The following is a 12,192-nucleotide window of genomic DNA, read 5'->3' on the forward strand; positions in this document are numbered from 1 at the left end:
TGGGAGCAAGCAGATGCCAGCCACGTGCCTCCCCAGCTAACAGAGGTTTTCTGGATGCCAATGGCCTTTCTCCGGTGAAGGTACCCTATTGTTGATGCCTTACCTCGGACACTTTATGGCCTTAAGCCTGTAACTTTGTAACCAAATAAACCCCCTTTATAAAACCCAACCCATTTCTGGCGTTTTGCAAAACGACAGCATTAGCAAACCAGAACAGACATTGAGGGGGCGGGGAAGCTATGGGTCTTGGGAAGAGCACTGGGTTGGGGGGCAAAGGAGGGCGAGGTCTAAGATTGTTCCCACTGGTCCCACTTTCAGGACTGGGAGGATGGTGGCTGGGAGGAGAGGCAGGTTTGAGTGGAAGAGAACAGGTTCAGCTTCAGGCGTGCTGAATTTAGATATTGGGAGTCGTCTTCATGGAGACCCATGGAGGATCCTCCACAACGTGTGTCTGGAGATTGGGAAAGAGGACAAGCTAGAGGTAAAGACTGTAGAGTCATGGGCGGCGGGCACCATATTGCAAGGTTCATTCACATTGGAGCAGTACAAGCCAGTGCCTTCTTACTTCTGGGATGTTTCATTTTGTTTTTCCATTGCTTTATCATTTTCATGTGCATTTCAAAAGTCCAAGGAAATCCAGCATCAGAAAATGATAAAACCCAAATGCATCTGACTCAGGTGACATAGAAACCCTCCCGGGGATCTACTCAGGATGGTTCTCAGTTACAGGAAAGCACTGGTGGAGTTCAGTCATCCCGCTGAATGGCTCTGCACCTCTGCCTCCAGCTTCATTAACAGGAAAACTAAAGCATTAGGACCACGGGCTGAGGACACACAGTGGTGTGTACCTGCCTTGGGGAGCCCCATGTGCCTTCTGGGGGAGGGTGCCATCTGCAGCCCTTCTGAGTGCCGAGATCCCCTCCCTCTTTCAGGCTCCTGCAGCCTGAGCTCCTGGAACAGATGGAGGAGGGGAAGGGGACATGCAAGGAATTCTAGTAGATCCTGGGGCTCGAGGACAGCCCAGGAGAGTGGAAAGCACCACCTGGGGTACCTTTCAGCATCTCCAAGCCAACCTTGAGCTCGAGGCTGGAAAAGCACAAAGTCAGAGCCACAAAAGAGCAGACCATACACAAAAGAACAAACCCAAAAAGAGAAAGAGGGATGTGTTGATAACCTGTGAGCAGAGGAGGACACTAAGACAGGTCCCCCAAGGGTGTGACTTCTCGGAACACTGTCTGCATCATTAGCACAGGGGTTAAAACTGGAAAGCCGGGGGCGGGGGGGCGGTCTGCGAAAGGAATCAAACGTATGTGCTCACAGTTTAATGCACGTGTATGCATAGAGATTTTAATAAAGTTCTTTGTAGCAGAAGCACTTGTCAGTTCCAGGACAATTGAGGTGACAATGAAGATCCCATCATTTCAAAGATGGTACGCCTCCCATTGGAGGAGTAATCCTGAAGTGGGGGCACCAGGTAACTGGGGGTCCCATGCTGTCGTCGTGAACTACCAGCTTATACCTGGCAGCAGCAGTCACGTTTCGGGCCCATTCCGGAAAACCAAGGTGCCTGCACGGTGCCAAGAGAATGGCCTAAGGCGGCACTGCTGGACCACCTCTGCCCAGCTCGTTTCTCGCCCAGCTGCAGGACACCCAGGATGTGGGAATGAGCTTGAAACATTCCCCCAAACAACTGAGAGTGTGCTTTTTCTTACACCTGAGCCACGTGAACCCACCAAGAAGGCATGGGAAACCAAACCTGAGAGCAAGAGCCAGTCTCAAGCATCTTGGAGTGTGCTGCTGACCAGCAGGTGGACCACGAGCCCCAGGTCCCTCCGAGCCTCTCTGAGCCCCGCACCCCACCAGTGCGTTTGCTTTGGAACACACAGCTCTGCCCCGGAGCAGTGCTCAACCCGGGAATTCCGTGCTTCCTGCCACTTCTGTCCAGATGTTTCCAAGAAAGGGCTGGTCACTGGCAAGTTTGGCTTGGCACCCTTTTCTCAGGATGTAGCTATTGCCGATGGTGCAGGAGGAAACCCACCGGAGCCCTCCAGGAGAAAAAGCATAATAAAGACGTCCGTAGTTCCAATCAACCTCCGCCCATTCAGATATCCTGTTTCTGTTTCACCCGTGTATGTCTGTGGGAAGGCAGCAGTGGATGTTGGAAACGGTTTGGTTAATTTCTGAGTGTCATCTTGGCAATCTGCTTTCACCCTTGCTGGGAAAAAAGAAGCGAGTGCGTGGGTGTGGGGGTTGCTTTTAACTGGAGATATCAGGCCACATTGTCCACTCAGGCCCACCCATCAGCCACATCTTCAATTCTAAAGTGGTGGGAAAGCATTTTGCATTTGGGGATCATTTCATGTCTGCTAAGCCCTAAGCATTCCTTTTGCCCCCCCCCCCCCAGCAGTCAGAAGCACCCGCCTGGGCCCCACGCGCGGGCTGCTGTGTGCCCGGGGCAGCCCGGGAGTGGACGATGGTGGGGGGCATCTCGGGCACCTGCCCCTCAGCTTTTCTTGGATTCGATCAAGTATTTCTTGGGCATCGTATTCCAAGCAAGAACTCAACAGTTCGGCACAAGAGGAAAGGGACGATGGAAGGATCAGAGTCCAGAGGGGCCTGAGAACATGACCCCCAGCTACTCATTAGACTGGGGGCGGGGGGAGGGATAGGACCAGAGATATGAAAGTAGGAAAAGAGTAAGAGGAAGGAGGAGGATGAGTAGGATGAAGAAAGTGTAGGATGGGGGTGTCGAGAACGCCTGAGAGGAAGTGGTAAAGGGCAAACCTCACGTCTTCCCTGCTGATAGGAGAAGGCTAAGGAACAACAAGAACTCGTAAGACACTGGCCAGTAATGTCAAGGTAGCCTGGGCCTCGTCCTCGCACCTCTCAGCCTTTTTCTAAAAAATAGATGAGCCCACTGGGGTTGAGCTAAGGCTGGGGACCCTCCCAGTGAGCTCCAGAGAACGTGTGGGGCATCGGGGGGGGGGGGCTGGTGGGTGGGGTGTCGGAGAGCCAAGTCCAGCTGGGGCCAGGCCCAAGTCTTGGGGAGGGCGGAGACTGGGAGGACGCCAGGCGTGAGGTCCAGGCAGGGGTCTGGTGGTCAGACAGTCGGGAAGCATGGCCTGTGGGAAGTGGGGTGTAGGCACAGGAAGGATGGGGTGGTGGTGGTGGGGGGGCTGGAGGAGAACCGTGAACTCAGGCCAGGCTGTCATCCTGGCTCCTGCTGGTGCAGGGGTTAGGGTGGAGGGAGGAGAAACCGGGGGGCTGGGTAGGGAGACCCCCCAGGAGGGTGCCGGGGGCAGAAGAGTAGGGCAGCGGCTGGGGTGGGCTCCGAGAAGGACCTGGAGGCCCGGGTACCGCCCTTTCCGGGAGCCTGGGAATGGGAGGGAGTGAGGACAGTCCCCTCTGTGGACCCTTGTCAGGCCCCCCCCAGACACCTCTGCCTCTCTTTCAGGATCGCTGGCGACACGGCCCTCAACAAAAACATCCACGAGTCCGTCAGTGCCCAGATCCGAAAGAACTTCGCCAAGAGCAAGTGGAGGGTGAGTCCGGGCTGGCGAGGTTCCTCCAGAACCTGGGCCACGCTCGGGAACCGGCTCTGCAGTGGGTGCATTTCTTCCTCAGAAAGGTTCCTGAAAATCCCCCGAGCCTCTCCCAAATAACTGTGCTAATTTTAACTGATGATAATGACAACCAGAAGGGGGTGTCCTGGTGTGAAAGGGCTAAAGGAGGTGCCCTCACGTGTCCCCGTGGGGTTCAAAAATGGCAATGTGCCAGCTCGTAGGCTTTTATTTGCTGTTACTTCAAAGGCACGATCCCCTTCCTCTCTCCATTTTGCTGGAAATTTGCCTATTTGGCTTTTATGGAAGAAGTGATACAGAGTGAAAATAACAGGAAATCTGAAGGGGAATTTGTCAATATTTTCTGGTAAAATTTTGACAGGTTTACACCCCTGAGGTTTCACCATCCTCAATTGATTCCCCAAACTCTCTGTATTAGGAGCTGGCCATTTTGCTATGAGACCCGACACAAAAGAGTCTACACAGAAACAAATTCAATCCACTGATCTGGTTTAGTCAGGGGGCAATGCTATTATTTAGCTTACTAGCACCAATAATACAAAAATAAAGACTATTTTTAAATACCACATTTTGAGGTAGGATATGCCGCTTCTCCTGAATGTCACTTCTCTTAAATTATGGAGTGAATGGGTTTGCATTTATTCTCTATTGTTATTATGTCAGAAGAAAAATATTTTTTAAAACTCTCCAATATATATTTTGATGCATGTGCTTTTGGAAGAAGGGTGGTTATCAGTCTCCTTTGCAGGGTGTTTGAATGTTCGCAGGCGTCTGCTGTGCTGGGGTCGCAGGGCCCACGTTAGGGTGCAGGCTGGAACATCTGGCCCACTCTGCTCGTCTTTGCCTTTCAGCAAGCCTTCAATGCCACGGCCGTCGTGAGGCACATGCGGAGACTCCATCTCGGCAGCAGCCTCGACAGCTCGAACGCAGGTGTGTCGAGTGCCTTCCGTTCAGCTGGCCAAAAAGATTGTGCGTATGTAGCAAAACCAGGGCTCTCCAGCGGGCACCTGAGAACATTCTGGGGTGGGGAGGAGGGAACCAGCCCTTGCTGGCACCTCCAGGGCGGCATGCCCCTCAGAACTCACGGGGACCCCAGGGCAGACGAGACGTGTGATGCTCGGCCCGACCCAGCCGGGTTTGTCAGGGTAAAGGCCCCAGGCTTTCTGATCTACCTCTGTCCCCCAGATTTGCGTCTCACGGCACTGTCACTCTTAGGACCCTCAGTCCTATTGTCTGTTCATATATTTCTTTATGAAAACGATGCTCACTGGTGCTAGTTTCAGTGAAATGCATTAGCTTTGCAGTGATGCAAGGGGATAGTAATTCAGTCCTTCCCCTGTGCATTGATTGAGGGCACAAGGACACTCTGCTTTGGGTTTCCCTCCCACTCCCCCATCCTGATGTCTTGCTCTTCGTTTTTATCTTAATGTCGTGTTAAGCCAGCAGCACCTCGCCGTTTCCGATCTGCTGCCCTCCATCAGCCCTCTCCCTCTCCCTAACCCTTGCACCGCCCTTCACTTTCCCAGGTCTCACCCTGGGCACCACACTCCTTCCCGTGGGCTCAGAAAAAGGATTCCCTTCCTCTCTAAACAGTCATCCCATCTCATCCAGGGAGGTCCCAGGAAACTCCACGAGCTTCCCCAGTGGCGGCCCACTCCTGAAAACCCACCTTTACATTCCACCCACTGGCCCAAGGGAACCCACAATTGATCTTCCCTTTGAAAATCCCTGACAGAGAAACCCATCATAGAACCCATCTTACAGATCTCCCCGTATCGCAGCTGAGGGAGGTGGTCCTCAACCTGCACCACGGCCTTCCAAGGCCAACCCATCTGCTGGGGGAGGATTTTAGCACAGCCCAGGAGGAAGTTTCTTGGACGGGGGCTGCCGACTTCAGACAGGAATAGGTGAATGTCCCCTTTTCAAAGTGGGTCTCTGTCCCCTAACTCTCCGTAACCAAAAGTGCAAATGGGGCAGCAGCCAGGTGAGGTTCCAGATTGTCCCTTCCTGCATAAGTTCCCTCCTTCATGGAGCTGTGGGAAGCAGCAGACAACTCTGCTTGTTCTTAGAAGGAGGTGTGTGTTCAGCTCCCAGGGCAGAGCCTGGAACACACAAACTGCCCCATAAGTAGAACCTCTTATGCATGGAGTTTTCAGATACAAAGCACTTACCACGATTAGAATGGAAAAAGGAAGGGGCAGCTGGGTCCAGGAATAAAGCATGGTGCTACGTGGCAAACAAAAGACGCAGCGTCAAGGGCAGAAGCCGCTGGCCCCAGCCCACCTGCTGCCCTTCACGGGGTAGGGGGATTGGGCGTGTTTTCTCTGCCGACAGAACCCTCCGGCAGCGCTGACCGCCGTGTCCTCTGTCCCTCTCCAGGCCTGGCGTCCTCCACCCTCTGTAGTTTCATGTCCTCTCCGTCGGGGGTCTCCGGAGTCGGGACGGAGAGGAGACAGCGACCCACCACCGTGGGCACAGGGCACACCTGCAGCAAGTGACGGGCCTGGGTGGGGCCGGGGGCCGGGGAGGGGCAGGGCCGCCTCCGCCCAGGACCCTGCAGGGGGATCCACCTGCCCGCACCGGACTGGAAGACGCTGCGTGTTTTTTTATGGCCATATTTTATACTGCGATTCCGAAGTCGTTCATTTCTCACAAACTCTGTGACTCAAGGGGAGCTGTTTCAGTCGGGTCTGGAGCTGCACACACGAGTCTTGGGAAGCTCTAGCTGAACGGAACTTCTTACCCCTCTCCCCCAAGGCCCTGCCTTTTCCGCTCTTTGGGGTGTAGCTCACCGTCCATGTCGCGTTTTTTCATTAACGACAAAAAAAGGTTTCAACTGGATTATTTAAGTATCGGTAAATATTGTGCGTTAGGGTTTGTATTTTTTTTTTTCTTTCAGGAAGTATGTCCTTTCTTTCTATACCTATAAGTTCCATGACCTATTTCTTTTGCTCTTCAATAAGTAGAAATTTATGTTAACCCTTTAAGAGATATTTTTTTTTTTCATCTGAGGGGAATGTAAAGGTATTTTTTAAAAATTCTAACAAGAGGATCAAGAATCTGTCTTTAAGGCTGAGTGCACTTTACGCCTGTCCTTTTTGCTCCCCTTTTTGGGAGAGGCAGCCCCCAAAGAAGACAACTCAGTGGCTCTGCAGGGCTGTCTTCTCCCCAGTGAGGTTCTGGAAGGGAACCTGCAGAAAACGATGTCCTAGCAACTCCTGCGGCCACCTCCTCGCCCACCAGGGCCCCTCAGGGTCGGGAACGAAGACGCCTGCTCACCCCAGACCCAGCTGAACCTTCTTGGAAGGAGAGACTCACAAAGAAGGGTTCCACACACCCCGTCTGCAGGAGCGAGTTCCTGCCCCACAACTCTCCTTCCTCACGAGGGCCAGCCCCGAGGAAAGCTCTGCTCTCAGGCTGTGCAGTTTTAAATCAACCTCTCTGTTTTTTAAACATGCATTTCTAGAGTGACACTTAAAATGGCCTCGTACTCACCCAGGGATGCTCACCCTATACTTAGATGAATGTTCCGAGGGCGGGGAGGGCAGTGGATTTTGAGGAGATCCCATTGCTCTAAGGTCTGGCCAAGTGGGCAGTCCCCAAGCCACGCACAGCCAGCCAGAGAGGACCTTCACCAGGCCCAGCATCTGAAAACCAAAGACCATGGTTGTAGGGTCACCGACGTCCCAGTCGGCCCGGGATTGGAAGATTTCCCAGGAGGGGGACTCTGAGCGCTAAAACCTGGACAGTTCAAGGCCAACCAGGGCCGCAGCTCACCAGGGCGTGGTTAGGTGTGCCGATGGCATGGGCCCCAGGGGACATGCTTTTCAAGCAGCTTTGAGGATGCTCGTGTAGAGCCGAGCAGGTGTCTCCAAAGACCAGCTTCCCTCCAGGCCCTGAGTCCGAATCCCGGATGGTCGAGCTGTGCCCAATGGGTGGGTGTCACTGCTGCGGGCTCCATGCCCCACCCTCTTCACTTGCAGCCTGCTGCACGGGGCCTGCTGGTCATGCCAGCTGTGTCATGTCCACACTTTGTCTGTACCCAAGCTGAAATGTTTCAGCAGTGCCCCTCCCAACCAAACCCATGCACACTCATGTGCACACACACATGCACACACAGGGCTATAGGCCCAGCAGCTCCATTTGCCTCCAGGAAGATGTTAGTCCAAGCATGTCCGGGTACAGCTGCAGAGACAGGCAAGAGTTGTAGGTCTCAGCTGCTTGGCAGAATCCTGCTCACCACTGCCCTGCAGGGTGAACATCAAGCTGTCTGAAACCTCTACAAGGCCTAGAAAAGTCGGTAAAATGACCACAGGCCCCGGTAAGAAGCAGGGTGCCCTGAGCTGGAAATGTGTCCACCCTCCACCTGCAGAAGGGGCATACCTGGACATCATGGGCAGTTGTTGAGAAAATCGCTGCGTTTCCAGGTGTGTTACAATGTTCCTTATGAACAAGCGCTGCAGAAGCATCCAAGTTCATCCAGTGGAAGCAGGAAATAGGATGCTGCCGAGTCGGGGGTGATTTACCCAGATTTGATACCAAGAACGTGTGCTTGAACAGTTGTCAGCTCTTTGTGCCATGTGCTGTGGTCGTTTGCATCTAGAAGGCAACATTTGGAGCCAAAGCCTATCATTGGGGATGAAAATACTTGCTGGAGCCAGTCTTCGGGGTGCAGGGTACATGCAGTGAGTCTGAAGTCTGGCCCACTGAGTGCAGGGTGGCTGGGAGGGGAGCCTGTCGCAGGAGCTCTGTATGCCATCCAGGGTCCGTGCTTGCCCCCGTTCTGGTCCCAGGAACAGAGCGGGAGGAGGGGGTGTTGGCTTCCAGCCTTGTTGGACGTGACATCAGAGCAAGCCCATGCTATCTTGAACCCACCAGATTTTGGTTATTCCTTGATGGGAGCCCCTATTTTGGGAAGGGGGAATATGAATTCTGCACAGACGAGCTTTTGCTTTAGGGGTAAATGGACGGGGTTGCTCTCTTTCACCTGCTCTTGGTTTTATTTAAGTTTTATTACAAAATGGGCGAGAACCCAGAAGGAACCTCATGTTACGACCTGGCGAGTGACGTGACATTCTCCGGGGACCCTTACGGATGTCAGATTCCGCAGGTAGTCACTGCGTGCCGAGGGATGACCGTGGCCACAGGTGGACACTCAGGCCCCACTGCAGGTGTCCTTCTGAACCCCAAGTCCCCCCCCCTTGCAGCCTCCTCACCTTTTCAGAGCAAGTCGGGTTTTATCTTCTCAGTTGATGTTGAAATAGTGTCCCGGAAAGGGCTCTCCCTCGGCAACCTGTCTGCCCCTGCCTCATTGCCTAGCCTTTCATCTCCTAAATGAGGCACTAAGCAGGGCTGCTTTTGTGTGAAACAGATGGCGAGTCCGTGCCCGCAGACACCCGTGACACCCGGCAGGCTTTGGGAAGTGTTGCTCCTCTACCAAGGGATCTCTGGAGTTCTTTGGCTGCCCACTGCTTTCCCACAACCCCTCCCCTGCCCCTCACTGAGCACACCTGGGTCTCAGCTTCAGGTTGGGTGGGGTGAAGACAGTTGGAGCTGAGAGGGAGGGAGAGTCTGGACAGACAGACGGCCACTTGGGCAGCTGGGACTCTTGGGGAAGGCAGTGGCTAATTGTCATACCTTCCTACCGCCCCATCCATGATCCCAGTTCCCCCACTTCAAACTTCCTTTCGTAAGAAAAGACGTCTGCAGAAAGCACACCCCAAGAGCAGGCATGGCTTGGTGTTGCTGATGTGGGCATTGCTTCTGGTCACTTCTAAAATCTCGCAGCAAGAAAAGGCTCAACCTCCCAGGTACGGGAGCCCATGGCCTTTGAGAGAGTCCGACTCCTCAACCAGCCCGTAGCTTTAGGGAACCCGGTAATCTGGCTTAGGGAAAACAGAGGTGTCTTTGGCTCAGTAGGCCAAGTGTTGGCAGTTTGATAAAAGGAATTTGGTATGTGGAGCCCCGGATTCAGTTTACCTGCTTGCCCTCATCCCATCCTGTCCCCTTGTCTACCATGGTGTCCAGCGCGTCCCGGGTGAATTACAGGGTAGAGGGCGATCGGAACAGAAGCCAAGAACACCAGGAACATAGTTGGGGGAGCCCAGCTGCCCCCCTCCTCAAAGGGGGTGACCCCCTTTCATGGGATGACAGCCTATCTGATGAGCCCACTGGGGCTTGACATCTTATGAACAACTTGAAACAGAAAGAAATGCCAGCTGAGAGAGCTTCCGTGTTTTACAGCTTGGGGTGCCATGGCCTGTGGGCCCAGCCAGGGTGATGCTTCACACTGGGGAGGCCACACTGACATCATCTCCCCAGGGCAGGGGGGACAGGGGAATCAGGGCCTGCTCCTCTGCCTCAGCCGGCCACACTCCCTGCTTTGAATAATCCAGCCAGGGTGCTCTCCCATGTCAGCCAAGGAATGGAAGGGCCTCTGGTTCCAACCCCCAGATCCTCTGCATGTTACTAAAGAGTACTTCTCTCACTTTCCGTCCACTCATGCTCTGCGAAGTCTGCCTTTTCCTTAAACACATTCCAGACCAAACACTGTTCAGTTTGTTTCAAAAAAAAAAAAAAAGAAAATTGTATATACCTGTATGTAACCCACCATCCTTTTGGGGGTAGCTGGTCCTGTGTTAGGGCTGGAAAAGTGTACCTGACATTTGCAAAACTGTTCCAGTCCTTGGATTCTCGGATTTGAAAATGTTTGGATGGAAAGGCTGATTTGGGAAAACGGATTCCTCAAAAAGGGATGATTTCCGGAAGATACCGTGAAAATTAGCACGCGGGTGGGTTAGCCTGGGAACCTCTCCCGTGGGCAGCTGGAGGAGGAAGATAAGGCCGTGCCCCAGCACCCAGAACCCTCACGGGCCCCCCTTCACGGCGGCCTGCAGCACGAGGTCCACCGGGGGGTCCCCCCACCCCACACCTCTGCCCGATGCACCCGAGCACCCAGAGGGCCACCTCCCTGCCACTGCAAACCTCAGCATGCGGCTTGCCCAGTGTGTTCTGTGGGCCAAGCCTGCTACGGAATGGCTTCGGTTTCTATACTTTTCTACACCAAAGGGACAGACTGTCGCTTTAACCCTTTGTACCAATGCCGTTTCTGCGTCCACCACAGACATTTGTAACCTTTTGGTCTCCAGGGAACTTCTCATACGATTAATACGTCTTCTGATGATTATTTGCCGTATTTGTTTTACTTGTGGGTGATTTTATTTTCTTAGGGATGGGAAAAAAGAAAATGCAAGGAGGGTTTTGAGGTCTTGGTCATTGAGTACAGGCATTGCCAGGGACTCAGAAAGCCCCAAGCACTTGCTTCTCGAAGGAAAATCTTAGTCTGGACATACGAAGACCGTCTGGCTCTCCTGTCTGTCCTGAGCGTCAAAGAGCAAGGGCCCTGGGGTCGGGGCTGGCAGCCAGGCTCAGGATAGAGCTAAAGCACGGACAAGAATGTTAGCTTGAAATCCATGCTGCCAGCCCCAGCAGGAAAGCCGGCTATCCTGTGCTCCTCCCCAAAGATTCTGGCTTGTCAGACATGCAAAAGGTGCAAAAATGGCAGCAGAGATGGTGCGACACTATAGCAGCATCTTTGTTCCGGAAGACAGGGCGGTGTATTCCAGAGAACATTTTTATCCTAGTCCCACAGTTAAGGCTAGAAGACATAAAAGGCACATTCTGTCCAGAATCAAAATCAGAGCAATTTCTAAATTGGCTCTCATTGCTACACATAATATATCTGCCCCTCTGTTTGCTCCCCAGCAGTGAGCATGTTTTTCAAAAGCTTCCAACGTCGAACCCAGGAATGTTCCTGCGTCTGTTTTTCCCAGGCTTGCGATTGGTTCAATTTTCCCATAAAAACATGCTTGTCCAAAAGAAGGAAGTTGTGCGTTTACTCCATGCATGTAACAAACTGCAAGAAGTTTAACCCGCATAGGTTTGCGACACTGCAAAATTGTTCATGGGCCTATGTAGCAAATGATTCTCTGCCTTGACAATCATGTACACATATCAAGATTTCTATCATAATGATAATGAGATTGATGACTTCTTGTTTTCCTCCAATAAAGACAATTAGTCACCCTCAGATGGATGTGGTGTGTTTCCTCCTTAAGGGGCAGGGGCTGGGTTTTTTGTTTGTTTTTTTTTTCCCAATAGCTCCCTCTTTCCTCCTCTCTCTGAAGTTTGGGTTGGAAGGAAGGAGTTTGAATTGAGACCCTAAAAGCTAACGTGGTCCTCCTAAATATTTCCTATCACCCACCCCAGGAATAAGAAAAGTCAGGGATCGTGGAGAAAGGGGGTACATCTTGGCTTTGGGGTTAATGGATGGCCGCGTGCCACGTCCTGATGGACGGGAGTGCCCCCCACCCCACCCCATGCCTTTCTTCTCACTGCTGCAGAGGGTGGGGGGAGTAGGTACTGGGAACTCACATCCCACTAACTGGAGATCCGTACGTTGTTTGCAGAAGTCAGCATCGATTTCCAGAAAGTACCTTCCTGGGTAGGGGGTGGCTTTGCGGTCCCAGTTTGGCCAGACACACACCCACACTCATCCATTTCCTCAGCACTAAATCCCACAGCCCACAGGAAAGAAAGACCCTGCTCCAAA

General features: G+C 53.0%; 1 protein-coding gene across 4 annotated transcripts in view; it reads left to right on the plus strand.

Annotated features, from left to right (window-relative positions):
- The window catches only part of CAMK1D (calcium/calmodulin dependent protein kinase ID), a 420,857-nt gene extending 409,185 nt beyond the window's left edge, over positions 1-11,672 (plus strand). For 2 of the 4 annotated variants that reach the window (XM_037845773.1, XM_037845772.1), the window contains exons 9-11: positions 3,455-3,542; positions 4,433-4,550; positions 5,961-11,672. In XM_037845773.1, coding sequence (XP_037701701.1) covers positions 3,455-3,542; positions 4,433-4,550; positions 5,961-6,079 — 325 coding nt within the window. In that variant the 3' untranslated portion in view covers positions 6,080-11,672. Of the gene's footprint in view, positions 1-3,454; positions 3,543-4,432; positions 4,555-5,960 lie in introns of all 4 variants that reach the window. The other 2 variants (XM_037845775.1, XM_037845774.1) reach the window with 2 other exon arrangements.
- Positions 11,673-12,192: the final 520 nt, after the last annotated feature.

Source organism: Choloepus didactylus, chromosome 8 (assembly GCF_015220235.1).
Source record: "Choloepus didactylus isolate mChoDid1 chromosome 8, mChoDid1.pri, whole genome shotgun sequence".
Lineage (NCBI taxonomy): Eukaryota > Metazoa > Chordata > Mammalia > Pilosa > Megalonychidae > Choloepus > Choloepus didactylus.